This window comes from Hippocampus comes, unplaced genomic scaffold (genome assembly GCF_001891065.2).
Source record: "Hippocampus comes isolate QL1 unplaced genomic scaffold, H_comes_QL1_v1.1 scaffold139, whole genome shotgun sequence".
Taxonomy (NCBI): Eukaryota; Metazoa; Chordata; class Actinopteri; order Syngnathiformes; family Syngnathidae; genus Hippocampus; species Hippocampus comes.
The window spans coordinates 85306-103576 of NW_017804829.1; the positions used below are offsets into that span (position 1 = coordinate 85306).

Here is an 18271-nt window from a genome sequence, read left to right on the forward strand (position 1 = left end):
TGAACTCGATGGATGAATGAAAATTCCAAAATGACTTGAGATGCATTGATGTCAATTTTAAATTTTTTTTAGGGTGGTCTCACATTCCTGCTCAGTGCAGCTTTTGTTACCATGATAACCAGGGGCAGAGACCGATCAATGCAACTCGAGAGGCTTGTACTTGTGAAAGCAGGACCCAGAGCATTGGCGAAAACGCAAAAGGTTCAGAAAAGCATTTTACATGTGGAGGCAGCACTTCATAAACCACTACTACGACTACTACTATTACTACTACTACTATATACGTATGGACACCAAACACGACCACTTCAAACCACTTCAACTACTACATTCAAGTACAGTACAGTCAAGTATAAGATGCTAATCAGAAACTAACACTACTAGCTAATGCTACTCTGTGCAACAAAACTCAATGCAGCTCTGCTTAACATTTGGAAGTGACATCATTGCAGGGGCAGCACGGTGGACAACTGTTTAGCCCGTCTGCCTCACAGTGCAGAGGTCCAGGGTTTGATTCCTGTGTGGAATTTGCATGTTCTCCCTGTCTCCCAAGTACTCCGGTTTCCTCCCACATTCCAAAAACACGTGTGGCAAGCTAATGGAACACTTTAAATTGTCGCTAGGTGTGAGTGTGAGCGCAAATGGTTGTTCGTCTGTGTGTGCCCTGTGAGTGGCTGGCAACCAGTTCAGGGTGTCCCCCGCCCACTGCCCGAAGACAGCTGGGACAGGCTCCAGCATGCCCGCGACCCTTGTGAAGATAAGCAGATTAGAAAATGGATGGATGGATGGATGAACTAGGCAGACAACAGCAGACTGGTTGTTTAACCGGACACTTGCACACGTTTTGGACAGGCGCTCCAGAGACCAATTTTTTTTTTTTTTTTCTCTAAGCCAGTAGCAAGTACATTGTCCATAACCTTTCACACCCAGAAGTCAAGTACACACAAAAAAACTACACTCTACAGCGTACACTTAAGCTTTGTGGCTGATTGACATGCTAACTACGAGCTGCATGCCTGCTGTTCTATTTGTCTACTTGTTGAAAGAGGCAGAAGCCAGACGGCATGATAGCTGGAGATGTTGTACACCTGTTTGAAGAGCAACAATCCACTTGCGCTCGATCTTGAGTTACCAGTACACATGTCACAAAGTGCAAGATGAAGCCCGAAGCCATGAGGACGGTCAGAGAGATGGACTCCCGGGGTCGAGCAAGAGGAGGGGGTTAGAGAATCTGAGCATGAGGGGTGGAGAGGCGTTAATCTAAAGTGTGATGTCAGGGTTCCATCTCCAGTGAAGTGCCCAGTTGATCCTCTGCCAAAATAACCTCGACTTGACTGATGCTTGCACCATCTTTCCTTTTTTTTAATCAATGTCACAGAGATGATCCGTTGTCTAAATATGGGGGATTGGATTGGACACATGGGGACGTCCGTCAAGAGATTGTAAATCGGCACCTACGAATTTGATTGGCCGCCTCTGGCCCAATCCTGGTCATTTTCAGGGAAAGTTTCACAGGATGCGAGGGTACTTATGTGAGTGAGGGGAACAGAGTGACTCCTCTATCCCACCCGTGTAGCAGGGAGACATCCTTTCTCAGCCAGTCAACTGTTTTTTGGGGGTGCTTGTTTGCACAACAGCTGGTCGCCATGGTAAGAACCTGAGCGTTCGGGCCTTTTCTCTTATTGGTGTTGAGGATTTTGGCTTTCGCCTGGAGAGGATACAGGAAAGATGTGCGAAGATGGAGATAACCCTCTGAGCAAGCGGACATGCTCAGAGAGAGAGTTTCCGGATTTCTTTTCAAAAGTGTTTTCTTTCAGGAAGTTTATTGTAGGGAGATGATGATGCCGCCATGTTGCACCCGCTTCCAAAAGGCAAAGATCACTTTCGTAACTTTTGCTCTCCTCTGCGAGGTTTTCATCTGCTTTTTGCATCATGCTGTATGGCAGCTAAACCCGATATGATGGATATTTAGATTCGAGCCAGCCGCACTAAAGATAGCGTCACGCACACAGCTGAGTAAATTGAGACAGACATACGGCCTTTTCCGAGTGTCCTAATTTAGGACGCTCACCTTGACAAAAATCTTCCTCAAATCCTTCCTCAAGTCTCGTTTTAAAAATAGCTAAGCCTCAAGGATTTGTGTGCGTGGCCACATGCTAAGATACTGATGATGATCCGTCAAGAGCCAGAAGAGAGGCAAACGTGGACAGTTCATTCTCCTCATGATAAATTTTGCTTTTTTGGTTTTTTAACACCTTGTAGGGAATAAATTTTTGTTTCAACATTTTTTCCATAAAGTGTTCCAAAAATGCCAACAATGCTAAACTTGACATGGCAAATTTGTAAAATGACTGTAAATTGGCAGTATAAATAAAAGCGTCACATTTATATGTACAATATATGAGCACTGTAAAGTTCGGACTTTAAGATGCTGCTGTTTCCCAGTTTTAGCAACTGTGACTTAAACAAAGATGGATTTTAATTTGCAGATTTTCCTTATCCCAAGAGTGCCACATTCTCGTCAATTGTTAGCTTTAACTTCGGTACTCATCAAAATTGGGTTTCTGAATGCATTTACCGGTAGCTTAGTCCTCAGAACTCTGCCAGTGCACATCTTCATCATGGCGAAAACACAACAAATACTTTTTTTTGCGGCATTACCAATATTTTCGCTTCTACTTTGTGTTGTTTCCACTTCATTTCCTATCCATGACTTAAGCTAATTTTGTTTTCACTTGTATCTCTATTCATTCTGCCCTCCCTGAAGGTGCAATATTTACTTACCGGTATTCAGATAATCAACGATACCCCAAATGAGATGCAAAGTTCTCGCTTCACTCTGTTTATTTGATATACGGGTTAACTTGAAGTACTTTCAAAAGACTATCGCTGCCATTATCATTAGCCTAACATAAGTACACTAGCTTAACGGTAATATCCAATAAGAAAATACATAGATGTGCTTATGGAAATAAGCATCATTTTAAACCATCAAACAACCTTTTCTTTATTTTACTCACAACCGACAGTACTTACAGGCATACAGTATATGTGATTCTCTGTTAAGAACTGCTGGAGTTTAGCTTGAGCGTTCGTGTAGTTTGCTAACTCTCTACTTCTTGACATGTTCGATTAACACTACTTGTGCCATGAGGAGACAGCACAATATGTGTAACCAGTGCTGCTCATGTGTGAAATTTCCAACGTTATTTTATTTATATGCGGTTGTGCTCAATATACCAAATTTTCTGGTAATTTCCTCATTAATGGCAAACCCGGACACACAAGGATACCCACTTTGAATGCCCTTTGCTGTTGAGTAAATTATAATATAACATAATGAGGATATGATCATTGCTATGTGTTTTCTGTTATGTTTTGATTTGTTTTTTGAGGGGACGTCATTATAAGATGAGTATACTTATGTACACCATTGGGCCATATACACTTAAATGTATTTTTATTTAATGTAGTATATCTTTGGTCAGTATAAAAAAAAACAATATTTATAATAATAAATAAATTAGATCATCTCAACATCTGTAAGTACAGTATAAAATGATGTGGATGATATGACGGAGACACAAGAGGCCAGTGCTGTTACGTAAATGGTACTACCTAAACTTTTCTGCATTGTCAACGAATAAAACAGTAATTGTTCAGATTTAAATCAACATATCTGACTGTGTAATGTACTTACATTCTACAATTATAGACATGATAACACTAACTTCAATGGGTTATAGTTCTTTAAACAATAGACAAAATGCTCATCTGTAGACGTCATGAACCGAATATACTTAACAGGCTCATAAAGATATATGGTATTTTGAATACTAATAATTCTGATAATGCGACATGAACATGACTCTATACAAACTTGACTCAAATGCACCTTACAAAATTAGTGGTAATACTGCCTAACACCCTCTGAGAGAACATGCAAGGCCTCTATTGTTAGCGCACATTGTTTGCATAACTGTCCTATGATGTTATAAATCTATTTGAGTGAGAGATAAGTTGTTCCTATGGCGACTTGTTTTTTTTTCTTCTATTGTTGATGTTTAACGTGCCAAAACATAAGGAAGACAATCGTGTTTCCCCCACAACTGTTTGGAGGAGGTGCCCAGCAATTAGTCGCAGGATCAGAAATTAAAATCGGATTGGACCATTTGCCTCCATGGACAAATGGCAAAATGGCCTTCTTCAATAGTGTAGTTCTGAACATGGACATTCTACAGAGGAAGAGCAAGGTTCAAACCCTGAACCTCAAAATTATCAGGCACACGTGCTAACCACCAGTACCGTGCTGCCTGCTTGTGTTTCATTATATTAAATTCCAACTTTTTTCTTCTTTTTTTTTTAAATTAGCTTTCTTGCCGCATAAATGTCAGTGATTTTCAAACTTTACCACTCGTACCACTCATGGTACACAAACTCCCTCTAGTGGTCCAGAAAAGAATTACCAAATTGTAGTCCAGTTCTATTGAACTTTTCAGTACAAATATGAAATCTTTGTTTCATTTTGATGACCACCTCGGTCTACTGTGATACTGAAATTTAATGGCACACCATACACTTATGTATATGTATAATAATCAGTCTATTTAAGCTTTGCTGTAATGATTGTTTCCAGTCAATATGTTGTGAGTTCTTTCTCTTCGTATTAACTCGTTTGCCTTTTTCTTAAAAGCCCACCGACGCTCAAAGTGATGCCCGCTCCTTCCTCACTGAGGAGATGATTGCAGGTTAGTCTTTGCTGGCGTACTGTGTATGGACGCAATTTTTAATTCTGAAATATCCCTTTTCAACACCGTCCTGTTTTGTGTCTAGAGTTCAAGGCCGCCTTTGACATGTTTGACACTGATGGCGGCGGTGACATCAGCACCAAGGAGCTGGGCACGGTGATGAGGATGTTGGGACAAAACCCCTCAAGGGAGGAGCTGGATGCCATCATTGAGGAAGTAGATGAGGATGGTGAGGAACTGAATTGTGGTGCTTTGCACAACACTGCAACCAACAACCACAATAAAACACACACAGTTTTGCCAAATGAAGACCTCACTGAACAGTATTATCGGTGTAAAGGCAAATATGCAAATATGGCCCCGACAGCGGTGATCACTGTGTCATGAGAGACCGTTACCAATCTCTGTTCATTGGTTCAAAAATTATTTACTTCCTACAAATAATGTATTATTTCCATCTATCTATGCCAGCGACATTCATTGACGCTCAGAACAATTCAATGTTCTTCTTCAAGATGTTAGAAAATACAATTAGGCTGTATATCCACCTGTTCCCGTTCATATAAAACAATACCGTAAACTTTCCGTGATATTTCAATTTCTTGAGCCGTTAGGTGCTGTGCGATGATGTGCAGCCGAGCTCTTCACCCTCTCTGTTTCTTGCATCCTCTCCCCAGGCAGCGGTACCATTGACTTTGAGGAGTTCTTGGTCATGATGGTGCAACAGTTAAAGGAGGACCAGGCCGGCAAGAGTGAAGAGGAGCTTTCTGAATGCTTCCGTATTTTCGACAAGTAGGCCACCCGGCGTATTTCCCACAATTAAATTCATCTATCGTCTGTCTTGACTGCTGTTTTGGTGAGCAGCAGAGATCAAATAGGCACAGCAGTCAATTTTTACATGAGCGTGTGTGAATGACATTGTTGATAAAATGGGAAAATGAACTGAAACCGTTGACGTTTCTACACATTTGTATTTAATTTAGATGACATGAGCTTGTAAACGTTATCCTTCACACCCAGTGTCTAGAAGCAGTGCAGCCAAGAGAAATGCTACAAAATGAAGACAATAGACAATTTTATGGAAAAAATATTACAATGCTTATTTTCTATCATCAGGAACGGAGACGGATTCATCGACCGGGAGGAGTTTGGAGACATTCTGCACATGACCGGAGAGCCTGTCACAGAGGAAGACATTGATGAGATGTTTGGCGAATCTGACAATAATAAGGATGGAAAGATTGATTTCGATGGTAAATTAGATACAATGGAAATTGATACTTATAACTATGTGCTGTGTTTATTGCTAATATGAGGAACATCCATCCATCCATTATCTGATCCGCTTATCCTCACGAGGGTGGCGGGCATGCCTATCCCAGCTGTCTTTGGGCAGTCGGCGGGGTACACCCTGAACTACTTGTCAACCAATCGCAGGGGCACACAAAGACGAAAACCATTTGCGCTCACAATCACACGTAGGGACAATTTGGAGTGTTCAATTAACCTAAACGGCTTGCGATTGGCTGGCGACCGGTTCCGGGTGTCCCCCGCCTACTGCCCGAAGACGGCTGCGATAGGCTCCAGCACCCCCCGTGACCCTTGTGAGGATAAAGCGGATCGGAAAATGGATGGATGGATGGATGGATCAATTAACCTGCACTCATCTCAAAAATTTTAGTTCACATCACAGGAGACAAAATCGGTCAAGTGATGGCTCGTATCTTGTACTGTCAATACATCCACCTTCCAAGTCAATGAAGTTACGTGGTGTGCCTCAGGGTTCAATTTTGGACCCTGTTTAATTTGTACATGCTTCTCTTGGTGCTGGTATCCGGAGCCATCGAGTGAACATCCAAAGCTACACTGATGATACGCAGGGGTGCATCACTTTGTCTCCACCAGTCCAATGAATGATTTTAACTGTAGATATTCAGACATAAAATCCTGAATGGCAGAGAACTTTGTCCCGCTGAACCAGGATAAAACTAAAGTCTTAGTCATTTGACCTGAGGCCCAGAGAGAGAAACTTTAAACCAAACTACGAGCTCTCTTGTTAAATCCCTCACCACAAGTGCAAACCCTGGGTGTTATTTTAGAAACTGAGCTCAAGCATGTGTGTGCGTTTAAGTGTGCGTATCTATGCCTCAGTGGAGAGCGGCGTCGATTTTAATCTATGTACAGTAAGCTCGTATTTGAGTTGCATTTCATGCATGAAAAGTACTGTGTGAATTGTTTGATTGACTGATTAACCGATCATTGATTGATCGATTGATCGATTGATTGAGTGAGCTTGCAAAACTCGCGAGGCAATGCATGACCAGATATGGCCTCCGAGTGCTTATTTATTGAAATGATGACTTGACTTCTGACTCCTGTGTTAGCATAGATTAGTGACAGACTTCGGCGTGTTCGAATTTATGTACAAATTCGGGCGACATTCCCGCCATAGGAATGGAACCCCATTGTAAAACGAGAACCATCTGTCCTTTGCTTGCGTTGTCGTCTATCTAGCAAACCTGTACTGTTTTGTTGGATTGATGGCTTTGATAGTTGTTTCCACTCTTCATTTAGGCGTCTTTGAGGTGAACCTCTTCTACATCGCAGCATTATGGACTAACTAATGCTTTTTTTTTATTTCTCTCCAGAGTTTTTGAAGATGATGGAGAATGTCCAGTAAAGATCACATTCCCTGGTGACCCTCTTTTTGCCCCTAATAATCAGATCACTGCATTTTTAATTGGCATCATTTTGTTTCGAGGTTAAATACCTTCCACCACGCTGTTCTCATATGAAGCCCGAAGGTCTGGTAAGAATGTCTAAAAATATCCGTCCACCCCTTTTAAGACGAAGACACTTTCCTGCAGCCGGTCCTCAGCTGTCCCTTGCTTGGCAGCTGCTGCTTCTCCTGACATGCTACACCAAGTATTCCCATCAAATCATCCAACTCCTCTTCCATAAGCTGTGGTGTCTTCTGAAATAAACCAACCTTTTTCTCATTGGTTACAAAATGATTGCATCACTTTTTTGTACTGTGCTTCGTAGAAGTCATTCAAGCCCTTTAAACTACCGTTAAGTTAAAGAATAAAATATATACCTTGTTGGGATGGGTGAACATAATCCTGTCAGATGGGCAGGGTTATTCCCAGGCAAGGAAAAAAAAGAAGAAAAATTAAATGGTATTTTTCCCCCCCATAATGTTATTTATAAATAATTGAATTATAATTAATCAAGCAGTTGTGAAATACAGTATAAACAACAATACATACATGTCAAAATATATCAAATGTTTTCCTTTTTTATTTCAATAAAACAACCTTCCAGTGATCTAACAAGACAAATAAATACAAATAGAGCAAAAAACACATTTGAGCATCACCAGAAACTTAGTCCCAATGAAATAAATAAATAAATAAAATACAAGTACAAGATATACTGCTCAAAAAAATAAAGGAAACACTTAAACAGTACTATGTAAGTCCGTTATTTTTTTTTTGAGCAGTTAATATGTGCCCAGTCAGATGGCGCTGATGCCATGCCTACACAGCTCAAAGCCATTAGGGGGCATTTCACCAATTCTTCGGGAAAGATGTTAGAAATCGTGATGTGTACACTGCTTAATTCCAACTAATTAAAAGACATTCCGTTTAATCATGAGAAAAAAAACTATAGCTTTTTCTGCCTTAATCAACACTTAACACCCCAAATACCTGAATTTTTCCACTTTGGGGTTCAGAGGTGACATCAGAGCGATGTCACCTCTGTTTTTGCAAGGGTTGCGGGGGCGTGCTGGAGCCTATCCCAGCTGTCTTCGGGAAGTCGGCGGGGGACACCCTGAACTGGTTGCCAGCCAATCGCAGGGCACACAGAGATGAGCAACCATCCGCGCTCACACTCACACCTACGGACAATTTTGAGTGTTCAATCAGCCTGCCATGCATGTTTCTGGAATGTGGGAGGAAACCGGAGTACCCGAAGAAAATCCACGCAGGCACAGGGAGAACATGCAAACTCTACACAGGAAGAGCGCAGCTGGAATCAATATATTTCTAAGCTTTTAATTGGCCAAAGGTAAGTGCGGGAAATCTAATTTGTTTCGTATCCATCCATCCATCCATTTTCTGATCCGCTTAATCCTCACAAGGGTCACGGGGCGTGCTGGAGCCTATCCCAACTGTCTTCGGGCAGTAGGCGGGGGACACCCTGAACCGGTTGCCAGCCAATCGCAGGGCACACAGAGACAAACAACCATCCACACTCACACCCACACCTAGAGACAATTTATACTGTTCAATCAGCCTGCCATGCATGTTTTTGGGATGTGGGAGGAAACCGGAGTACCCGAAGAAAACCTACGCAGGCACAGGGAGAACATGCAAACTCCACACAGGAAGACTGCAGCTGGAATCAATATATTTAAAAGCTTTTGATTGGCCAAAGATAAGTTCGGAGGACGTAATTCGTTTCGTATGTTTGTTGTATTTACAATTGATCTCGGGATTGCTCTGATATGTTATTATGCCATGTTAGTCCAGCATCATACCTTTCAATACATGTTATGACATAATTTCTCCACAACAAGCAGGATGTGTAAATTTCTGTGATATGCCGTGATGTGGCCACTACCAATGGGCATCTAAAGTCAACTAAACATCAAAACCCTATTTCAACATCAAATTAGTGTCAAATTGATGCCACGTACCCACTGGAATAATATACTGTGGTCTTGGATTAATTCAATTCGAAGTGGTTTTCTTTTCTTTTTTTTTTTTTTTTTTGACACTCAACATTACACCACATTGAACCACACCCTACCACAGTCCACCCCCCAAAACAACAACAGGACCCATTATCACACTGCATGAACCAGGAAGTAGCCTGCAAGTTTTGCCAAAGTAGGACTAAACACGGTATCAAAGCAGAATTCACAACTACAACTCAGCAAAACATTGCTAAACCTCTCGGCGACCGCCAGTTTGTTTTGTCACTGTGTGGATCCTTTAGCTTCTCATCAGTAAACACAGAAGCACTAGCGATTCTAGCAGTAACTGCTATGTCACTCAGGCTTAGCGAGCAGCAAGGGTTGCCACAAGCACCATCTGCAACATTGATTTAATTACTGTCCTTTTTTTGTACAGTCAAATTATCATGATTTTCTGATTTCATTCTAACAGTAATTCTTCATCATCATCATTAAAATTATGGATGTGTACATCCAAGTATTGAATATTGTGTGTGTATTACACTGTAAGATGTTTACTGTATTTTTAAGGGTACACCAATACCAGCAAATGAGAAAATTCGCTCTCCCACTGGAAACCGAAAGTCTTCCTTTGGGAATATTTTGTCCCATTTACACACGTCTTGTAATCACCCCTCAGGTCCTGTCCGCCATATAAGGACCACCACACTTGGTGTGCAAGCCTTTCTAGCCCCTTCCCTCCTTGCTATTCAAAGCTCAGTTGAAGATGAGTAGGCAGAGGGTGGGGGTGCGTTATGTGAAGGGGTTTGGCAGACGCAGGGTGGGATTGCCAACCTCAGTGTGTTCTTCTCCTGGTCTTGAGTTTCACATTCTGGCTGGAAAATATTCATCATAAATGCCGTACCTTACCCTGGTTGACGTCACGCTAATGTTTGCAAACCGGTTTTCGGAACTGCGAGATGAGGCCAACGGGGTCGGGGGGCGGGGGGGTTGTCTTTCTATTTACATAATAAAATGATGTCAGATGACTAAGCACGGGTGCATGCATCACTTGTTGGCTTTTCGCATCCATTTTTTTGTTATGAAAAATATTTGTTGTTTATTATCAATTTATGTCACTATTAGGGCCAGGGTTGTTTCTAGAACCCTAAAACTTAATTTAGTCAATACAACGATTGACACAAACAAAGCCTGCTGAAAACAAACACGCTTGCTAGTAGGGGGCCCGATAAAGGGAGCTGCTAGAATCCTGATGTGTCATTGCAGTGGATTTTCAGTTGTGTTGTTTGCTATCGACGAATATTAGTCTTCTCTCAGGAGGTCCCTCATAACAAAGCAGCCATCAGCAGCTAATAAGGGGCCCTATGCGGGGGATTTCTGACATATTGTCATTGCAGTGTCCTCAGCAGTGCCATGATTTTGTCATTGATATGAGCCAATGGCAGCGACATGTTTGTGGGTAAGTGTCCTAGAAGGAACCAAAGTTCAAATTCTTCGAGGGGAACAGATTTGTGTCACTTGTACTTCTAACATTCCAACGGCCTTGCGTCATTCCTCATCACTTTGTCTCCTTCACGTTGCATTTTCCGCTCATTATCCGTCCACCCACCGCTCTAAAGTTCCTGTTTTCAACCGGTTGCACCTCAAGAAACATTCCCCTCCAAATTGTGATTGGCTTGTCTCGGTTCCCCAAGAACCCTAAAAGTTCAGGAGACTATATCTGGTGACCGGTAGGAGGTCGGGGGCGGGACCTGGCCGTCTGGTTTAAAGTGTGTCTGAAGCCTCACTTGACGTCTAGTCTCTCTCTGTTGGGGTGCACGCGATTGACCACTCCTTTGGGGCTTTTTTTTCCTTGGATATCTAGGGGGGGAAAGCTAATCCACAATCATGGTAAGAGACACAGTTCGAAAACGGACTGTCGAGCAGCCTGGAGGGCATGGCGGTCGTAACTATTGGCTTATTTTAAAGTTATAGGCATGTGTGAAATACAATCGATTATTGTTGGTAGAAAGACATTACAGGTTTCCCACTTGAAAAGTCAAATGATTTTATGCAATATGTTTTTTTTTAATGAAATTTTAACATGATGGTCTACTAATCTAATTCACCTTTTACAACTTTTCACATGGGTCAACCAAATTTTACTCAAGCTCAAGTTCATGAATATATCTCCTTGACAGATAGAACCCACCCTCATCTCTTCTTTGTGAAAGCAAATTTGATTCCATCTTTGCTTTTATTTTTAATATTCCGCTGACCAATTTGGATAAACAGTTTGTAGTATTAGAGCAAAGTTGTTGATGCATGTGACATCATGACAAGGGTTTTCAAACTGCGTATGGAAGTTGGGGGTGGGCGGCTGGAATGGCGCAGGGTGGGCTGCAGCTGCTCAGGTGCAGATTCCACTTAAGTGACAAATTCCCAAGGATTGGATGTCTGCGGGCCATATACAGCCGAGCCTAATGTGTTGAGCCTGAAATAGCCGGGTTAATTTACAGCGAGCTCAACAACAAGCCTTTTTAAGATGCTGCCACTGCTCCTTGTCACACACTGCAATGCGAAGAATGCTCTTGAAAAAAACTAAGAAAATTGCAATATTCTACACACAGTATTGAAACAATGACAAAAGCAAATAAAATGTTGTGCCCACTGATGCAAGTGAAAATGTTTGCTTGCAGACTGACGCGCAGCAAGAGGCCCGCTCCTACTTGAGCGATGAAATGCTGGCCGGTAAGCATTACACGCAGCATGATTCACATTAAATTGCTGGTCAGCTCACAAGGTTATGCCCCCACTTGTTACTGGTTCGATATTTGTGCCCGCAAGCTTAGATTTTAATTGTCACAGGCTGATCAGGCTCTGCTGCCTCATAAATAACAGAAAGAACAGGAAGAACAGCAGGAACCGGAAGTGGGACAGATCCACATCCAAAAAGATAACACTGCAAAGATGATTATTTATTGTAAGAAAAACACTCATGGAATAAAATAAAACACAAAAATACATATTTAAATATTGCCTTATATCATTTAGTCTTTCTTGACTTTATTTTACAATTTTCTCATATAGTAGACCACTCAGGGTTGTTACCCAGGAAGTTTGAACATGCAATGTAACAAGGTTTTGCATATTCTCTACTGCATAATGACTCCCATTAATAAATCCCATTTATTGATCAATATTGAAAGGAATATTTCAGTAAGAGTGGAAAGCACTCAAGATGTCCCCCAAGTTAAGGTAGCAAGACAATCACGGGATGTTTACAAGAACACATGCCAGCCCGAGTAAGTCCAAGTAGATTGATTTCAAGTGGCAGGCTCTTCTTCTCTTTCTAGAGTTCAAGGCCGCCTTCGACATGTTCGACACCGATGGAGGCGGTGACATTAGCACCAAGGAGTTGGGAACCGTGATGAGGATGTTGGGACAAAACCCAACAAGAGAGGAGCTGGATGAGATCATTGAGGAGGTGGATGAGGACGGTGAGCCAATAAAAACACTGGATAGATGTGAATATTCCGAGGGAATGTCAAAATGACATCTGAAAGAATGTAAACCATTCCACCATCATCAGGATGCCAGTCAGCAAGTTTCAACGCACCCTGACCTCAAACACTCATTCATTCAAATTCCCGACATATAGCCAACACAATGTTAAAGTCAACGAGAGTAAGTTAGATTTTACCTTACCAGTCCATAATGGTGCACTTCCCTGTTTACGCAGGCAGTGGTACCATCGACTTCGAGGAGTTCTTGGTCATGATGGTGAGACTGCTCAAGGAGGACCAGGCCGGCAAGAGCGAGGAAGAGTTGGCGGAGTGCTTCCGTGTTTTCGACAAGTACGAGTGCACTGTGACAAGGCTACTTCTGCTTATTTGTGTATTTATCAGAGGTGGCAAAAGCAGCTGCGGGCCTAACTTCACTGACACCCGATGTGCAACCATTCTGGGCACCACCCTATTGAGTACTTTTACCATTAATCTATCAGTGTACCAGTCTATGTATACAGGTACACACTACCACTGACATTTTTTTTTTGTAAGAATAGGCCGCTCACTTACATTTACTTTGATTTAACGTCAATTTCCTTTAAAAAACAAAAACAAAAAAAAAGAACATTGCAACTTGCAATCAACAATAACGAGACCTCCATTGGAGCATACAAATGCGGCCATGACCCTTTCACTCAGTCAATTTCGCAATATGAAGAACACAGAGTACGGTCTCGTGAGCTCGCCATGTATCTTCTCAAGAACGGACACAACAACACTCTTCCTAATATTGTGAATCTATTTGTAAATTTGAACGGCTGTGTATTTGTTAACTCCCCCCTGCAACTCTGACGGATTTCCGTGATAGCAGCATGAAATGCAATTAGGGGTATCCAATCGATGCATCCTTTGCTTTAGCTAACTGACAAGAACTACATCCAGGTATTCCGTGCATTCTTGGTTTATTCGTACTTTGAATTGGAACAGTACTTGGGCCATGACTGAGGACATGTCACTGAGGACAAAAACACCTTCCTCCCGCAACACAAAGATCTTTGATCAATGCAGACGTCAGACTTCCTTGATATCGAGAACCTCTAACTTCAACATATTCCACAAGGGAGTTAAAATTCCCGATACAAACCCACTTTCATGATGTCAAAAGAAAACCCTTTCACACAGCTTTTTTTGGGAGGGACTAGTTGGCACTATCGAGAGAAATAAGTCACACTTTAGAGATGCTTGTGTAAAAAGACTCTTTCTGACTTTATAGCCAGAAAACAGATTCTGAAATGTACTTGACGTTTGTTTGTGTGACTTTGGCTTGTCTTGACAAGGGTAGCCACACTGAGTCACTCACGTGGTTAGTTTGTCAGTTTTATTGTTTTTACGCTTGATGCCTGTCTTGACACAACCCACTCATTTTTTTTTAACAAACCGGCAATGGCCTTGCATTTGGGAATTTACCACCTGGGAATTGAACATTCACCCAGCGCATGAAAGCCAACAAAATATATCATTACACTACCTGTACATGAAAAGCACTTTCCTTCAGATTTAAAAAGTAAAAATTATATTTTACTGTCAATGACCTGTTTTCATAACTTGGCACAAGGGGAAAAAAAACAACAGTAACCTAGATACTCAAATGAAGTACAGATTCTTAAAAAATGAACTTGAGTACGGTCACAAAGTATTTATACTTCTTCCCCTCCCAACACTGATTTATTGGTATGCATTTGTAAACAAATGATGCGTGTTCGCACAGGAACGCCGATGGCTACATCGACAGGGAGGAGTTCTCCCTGATCATCCGCAGCTCCGGCGAGCCCATCACAGAGGATGAAATTGATGAGCTGTTGAGGGATGGGGACAAAAATGGCGACGGCATGCTGGACTTTGACGGTACATGCGGAACGATGACTCAAGTAGTCAAGCATACAAATCACAGCTATTCGCCCTCCCCAAAGGAGGTTCTGTTCCCACTCTGACCGACTTCCATGCTGTCTTGTGCTCGCCAGAATTCCTCAAGATGATGGAGAATGTGCAGTAAAAGCAGACATACTCATGGACATTCCTCCTCACTCCTGTGAATCCCACCCCACCTTCGCCCAGTCAGAATTCATCTGACCCCCCTCACACTGTTCAAGCACGATCAATTCGCTCTCCATCCTCAGTCACCCTCAACAGAAAGATTTTGCACCATGAAGTGAAGACGGCGGGAGGGTCTTTCATGGTTGGACCAGCTAGACTCTTTCGTGCATGCAGACTGCTCATGAATGTTGTATCAAGAGGATGTCTGTAAAGGAGGACTGCGGCTGATCTCATTCACAGACCCCTACCCGGGACGACCCCCGCTGCCCCGCCGCCTTTTCTTCAAGCTCTACTCTAGATGTAGTCCAGATAAAACAGCTACCTATTACTTAGACCAATTCATTCAAAACCCCTTCACTGTACAAAGAAGTTACCTGCTTGAGTGGCAAGAAGAATAAATGAACTAACAACAGGCTCACTTGTAGTCCGTCATATTAACAGTCTGTAAAAATGTTGTTTGAGGAAGAGCAATAAAATAATGTTGTTTCTTCTCTTTGTCCACTCGCCATTAGTGTCATAAAAAGTATAAATTCAAAGATAGTTAAATCTGGTTTGACTTTCAAAAAATTACACTCAAAATCGGTGTTGAAAAATTGCATGTAAAATCTGAATCCGAATAGCTTTATTGTCATTGATTGCACCACAAGGTGCAACGAAATGGAACAGACACAACCTGTCCAAGAGACATAGAAAAAAAAATCATGACCAACAGGGAGATACAAAACGTGAGTATGCCGGGTCACATTTAACAGCGCCCTGTTTTCACGGATGAAAAGAAAAAATGGGAGGGGGAGGGAGATTGAGATCAGACTAAGATCTTGCTAATGAGAGCACAGTATGGATTTGGGGTGGGGGGGGGGGGAATTCAGCAAACGGGCACACATTAATACATAACAGGATGGAGGGATGGGGAAACGTCAGTGGGACATCACAGCCCAGATCCAGTGAGCTGTAGTACACATAAACCTTGGCCACGACATTTTTGTTCCAATCTGTGGCTATCAAAAAAAAAGTATTGAATTTTATATTTTGGATAAAAAAATTTAAATGGTAACTACAGTACAATTTTTTTTAGATTCCATAAACTGGACCCTTTCATCGCAGATTTAGCGTAAAAAGTGTACTACACCTTGGATTGGTGACTGGTCAGCAGTCATCCTGGGGCATATACGGTATACAAACACATTCACACCGTCCTTGACTAGGCAATGAGAGTACTGTGCCTGCTTTTCTGAGGAGACTCAAAACAATACTTTTGCTCAAATGACATAACTCTGTCTTTTTGTGTTGGAGTCTATCAGCAGGATACATGGTAATGATGCACTGCCTCCAAATCTTTTCTCATGTGGCCTTGACCGAAACGGATACCTCATCACTAAATCTTGCTACCACATCACTAAGTTCAGGTTTGCAACACACTCACATGCATAACAGAGTGAACTTCCCTTTGAGTAAGTATAATAAGCATATATAGTACATAAAAGTAGTCTAGTACGGTCTGTGCAAAAAAAATAAAAAATTAAGGAACCACTGGACCCACCCTCCCCCATGCCAACACAAAAAACACACTTATCTGGTTATAGAAAAAGCATATATTTATGAAGGTTGAATACTTAAAAATTAAATGTTCAAAACAAGGTAACATGATGTGCACATGTTAGTAAATGTGAATGTCTCTGCAATTGCTTCAGCTGATGCTTATGAGCCATAGTTTGCTTCGTCGAAAGCCTTGCGGGCCCTCTTGAGCTCCTCATTCATGGTCAGCAAGTCTTTGACTCTAGCGAACTTTCTGGGATCCTTTCGAATGAGGAAGACGATGTCCTCCACCTGGACCCGACCCTGGCGTCCGATGGACATGGCTTTGTGGGTCATTTCTGTGATGAACTCGATCACCAGGTCTTCAAGGATATCTACTGACTCCGTATATGGGTTCTGGTCATCCCCGAAGCCGTACATCATGCACCGGAGCTCCTTGGAGAAGAGCCTCTTTCGGCGGCCATGACACACGTCCACACCGCTGCAGCCCTCGTCCAACTCCTCCTCAAACCCGGTCTCGTCTTCCTCGTCTGCCATTGTGCTACAAAATATATAGTTTTGTTATGTATTTTTAAAATTGGTATTTGGGGTGCCCCTTAAGTTTCCATACCCTGGGAAAATAATCACCGTTTATGAAAACCATTTTTATTTCTACAATATGCTTAACTGGCCAGTCCAAGCAACCATCGAAGGGCTCTATTTTCCTCTGGAGTAATCTGGGAAGCTATCAATAAAAAAGGTAATGACCCAATCCTGTCATTCCATATTCCAGCACTTCACATCGTCGTCGGACTCCTCCTGTGAGGACTAACATTAACAAACATGACATTTTGTTAAATTCGATTGCAACCATGCCTGATTCACGAGCCCGGTCCGCGATATGGTTCAAATCGTTGCTCTTTATTTCAAAGCATTTTAGGGTAGGCTGTATGACATAAAAAAATTAACACATGTGTACGTAACAATATGTGACATAGACGTACTTATTTAATCCAAGAAAAACGTACCATCAAAATTGGTCGAAGAATCAAAACAGTCTCCTGCTTCTATTCTGCTTCCGGCTTTGTGTTGTCGACAGGAAGTCAGTTTTAGCGGAAATTGGAAGCTTTTTGGAAACACTGCCCCCTTGCGGGGCATTTATTACGATACGCTAACTTCACGCGACGTGTACTTTTAGTTAGTGAGGAGCAATATCGTTTTCATTGTTACGTTTTAGATTTAATATTACTGATTACCGACTCCTATATCCTCTTTCTTTCAACGCACGTGGACCGAAACCACTTCTAAGGACCATTCAACAAACGTAAATCCCAGGTCTGTATTTGTGTGTGCGGCGTCAAATGTATGACAGCTGGTAATGGGTAGCTCTCAACGATTGAGTTCAAGCTTGCTGCGTTTTAAATAAACGCAATTCCTCGGTGCTAATCTTCATATTAATTGATATAGTTCTTAACTAAACTGCCAGTAGTCTGGAGACGCGTGTTCGAGTCAACGTAATCGGGAGTGCGAATGCGTTGCACCTCCATGTGGCGGTCAATAAGTCAGCATTTTCATGATTTGGTTTAATCGATTACATCAATAGCTATCGAGTTAACGTCAGTTGTTGCTAAAAAGTCGAGCGAGGTTGAAAATAAATGTCGGACACGTGAATGTGGTCAGCGTTACTGGTCAGTGCTCCACCTTTCACAATGAACATAATTTAG

The 18271-nt window shown here is 42.0% G+C and overlaps 4 protein-coding genes across 5 annotated transcripts in view; 3 read left to right on the plus strand and 1 right to left on the minus strand.

Moving 5' to 3' along the window:
* Nucleotides 1-1477: 1477 nt before the first annotated feature.
* LOC109513822 (troponin C, skeletal muscle) lies at nucleotides 1478-7753 on the plus strand. Its single transcript, XM_019866517.1, has 6 exons — nucleotides 1478-1649; nucleotides 4694-4748; nucleotides 4834-4977; nucleotides 5426-5540; nucleotides 5865-6001; nucleotides 7397-7753. Exons 1-6 carry the CDS (start codon nucleotides 1647-1649, stop codon nucleotides 7426-7428), a joined length of 486 nt encoding a protein of 161 aa, XP_019722076.1. The 5' UTR covers nucleotides 1478-1646; the 3' UTR covers nucleotides 7429-7753.
* A 3453-nt stretch (nucleotides 7754-11206) lies between these two features.
* On the plus strand, nucleotides 11207-15522 carry LOC109513803 (troponin C, skeletal muscle-like). Its single transcript, XM_019866482.1, has 6 exons — nucleotides 11207-11340; nucleotides 12129-12180; nucleotides 12786-12929; nucleotides 13172-13286; nucleotides 14707-14843; nucleotides 14960-15522. The coding sequence occupies exons 1-6, from the start codon at nucleotides 11338-11340 to the stop codon at nucleotides 14989-14991; spliced, it is 483 nt and encodes a 160-aa protein (XP_019722041.1). The 5' UTR covers nucleotides 11207-11337; the 3' UTR covers nucleotides 14992-15522.
* Nucleotides 15523-15637: 115 nt separating this feature from the next.
* taf13 (TATA-box binding protein associated factor 13) lies at nucleotides 15638-17649 on the minus strand. 2 transcript variants are annotated; one of them, XM_019866495.1, is made up of 2 exons: nucleotides 17577-17649; nucleotides 15638-17109 (listed from the first exon to the last, which is right to left on the minus strand). In XM_019866495.1, exon 2 carries the CDS (start codon nucleotides 17103-17105, stop codon nucleotides 16731-16733), a length of 375 nt encoding a protein of 124 aa, XP_019722054.1. In that variant the 5' UTR covers nucleotides 17106-17109; nucleotides 17577-17649; the 3' UTR covers nucleotides 15638-16730. The 2 variants fall into 2 exon arrangements, with proteins under 2 accessions (XP_019722054.1, XP_019722063.1); XM_019866504.1 differs by having other exon boundaries at nucleotides 17552-17616.
* A 52-nt stretch (nucleotides 17650-17701) lies between these two features.
* slc35h1 (solute carrier family 35 member H1) overlaps nucleotides 17702-18271 on the plus strand; it is a 39758-nt gene continuing 39188 nt past the window's right edge. Inside the window, exon 1 of the mRNA XM_019866420.1 lies at nucleotides 17702-17882. The gene's annotated coding sequence lies outside the window, so the exon portion shown is untranslated. The remainder of the gene's footprint in view (nucleotides 17883-18271) is intronic.

What these genes read in the sequence shown, in the direction of transcription:
- LOC109513822 (XM_019866517.1), top strand. An exon ending in CACTGAGGAGATGATTGCAG is followed by an intron (nt 4,749 to 4,833) that starts GTTAGTCTTTGC and finishes TTTTGTGTCTAG; the next exon opens with AGTTCAAGGCCGCCTTTGAC. An exon ending in TGCTTCCGTATTTTCGACAA is followed by an intron (nt 5,541 to 5,864) that starts GTAGGCCACCCG and finishes TTCTATCATCAG; the next exon opens with GAACGGAGACGGATTCATCG.
- LOC109513803 (XM_019866482.1), top strand. An exon ending in GAGCGATGAAATGCTGGCCG is followed by an intron (nt 12,181 to 12,785) that starts GTAAGCATTACA and finishes TTCTCTTTCTAG; the next exon opens with AGTTCAAGGCCGCCTTCGAC. An exon ending in CGGCATGCTGGACTTTGACG is followed by an intron (nt 14,844 to 14,959) that starts GTACATGCGGAA and finishes TGTGCTCGCCAG; the next exon opens with AATTCCTCAAGATGATGGAG.
- taf13 (XM_019866495.1), bottom strand. Translation starts at nt 17,105, where the DNA reads ATGGCAGACGAGGAAGACGAGACCGGGTTTGAGGAGGAGTTGGACGAG.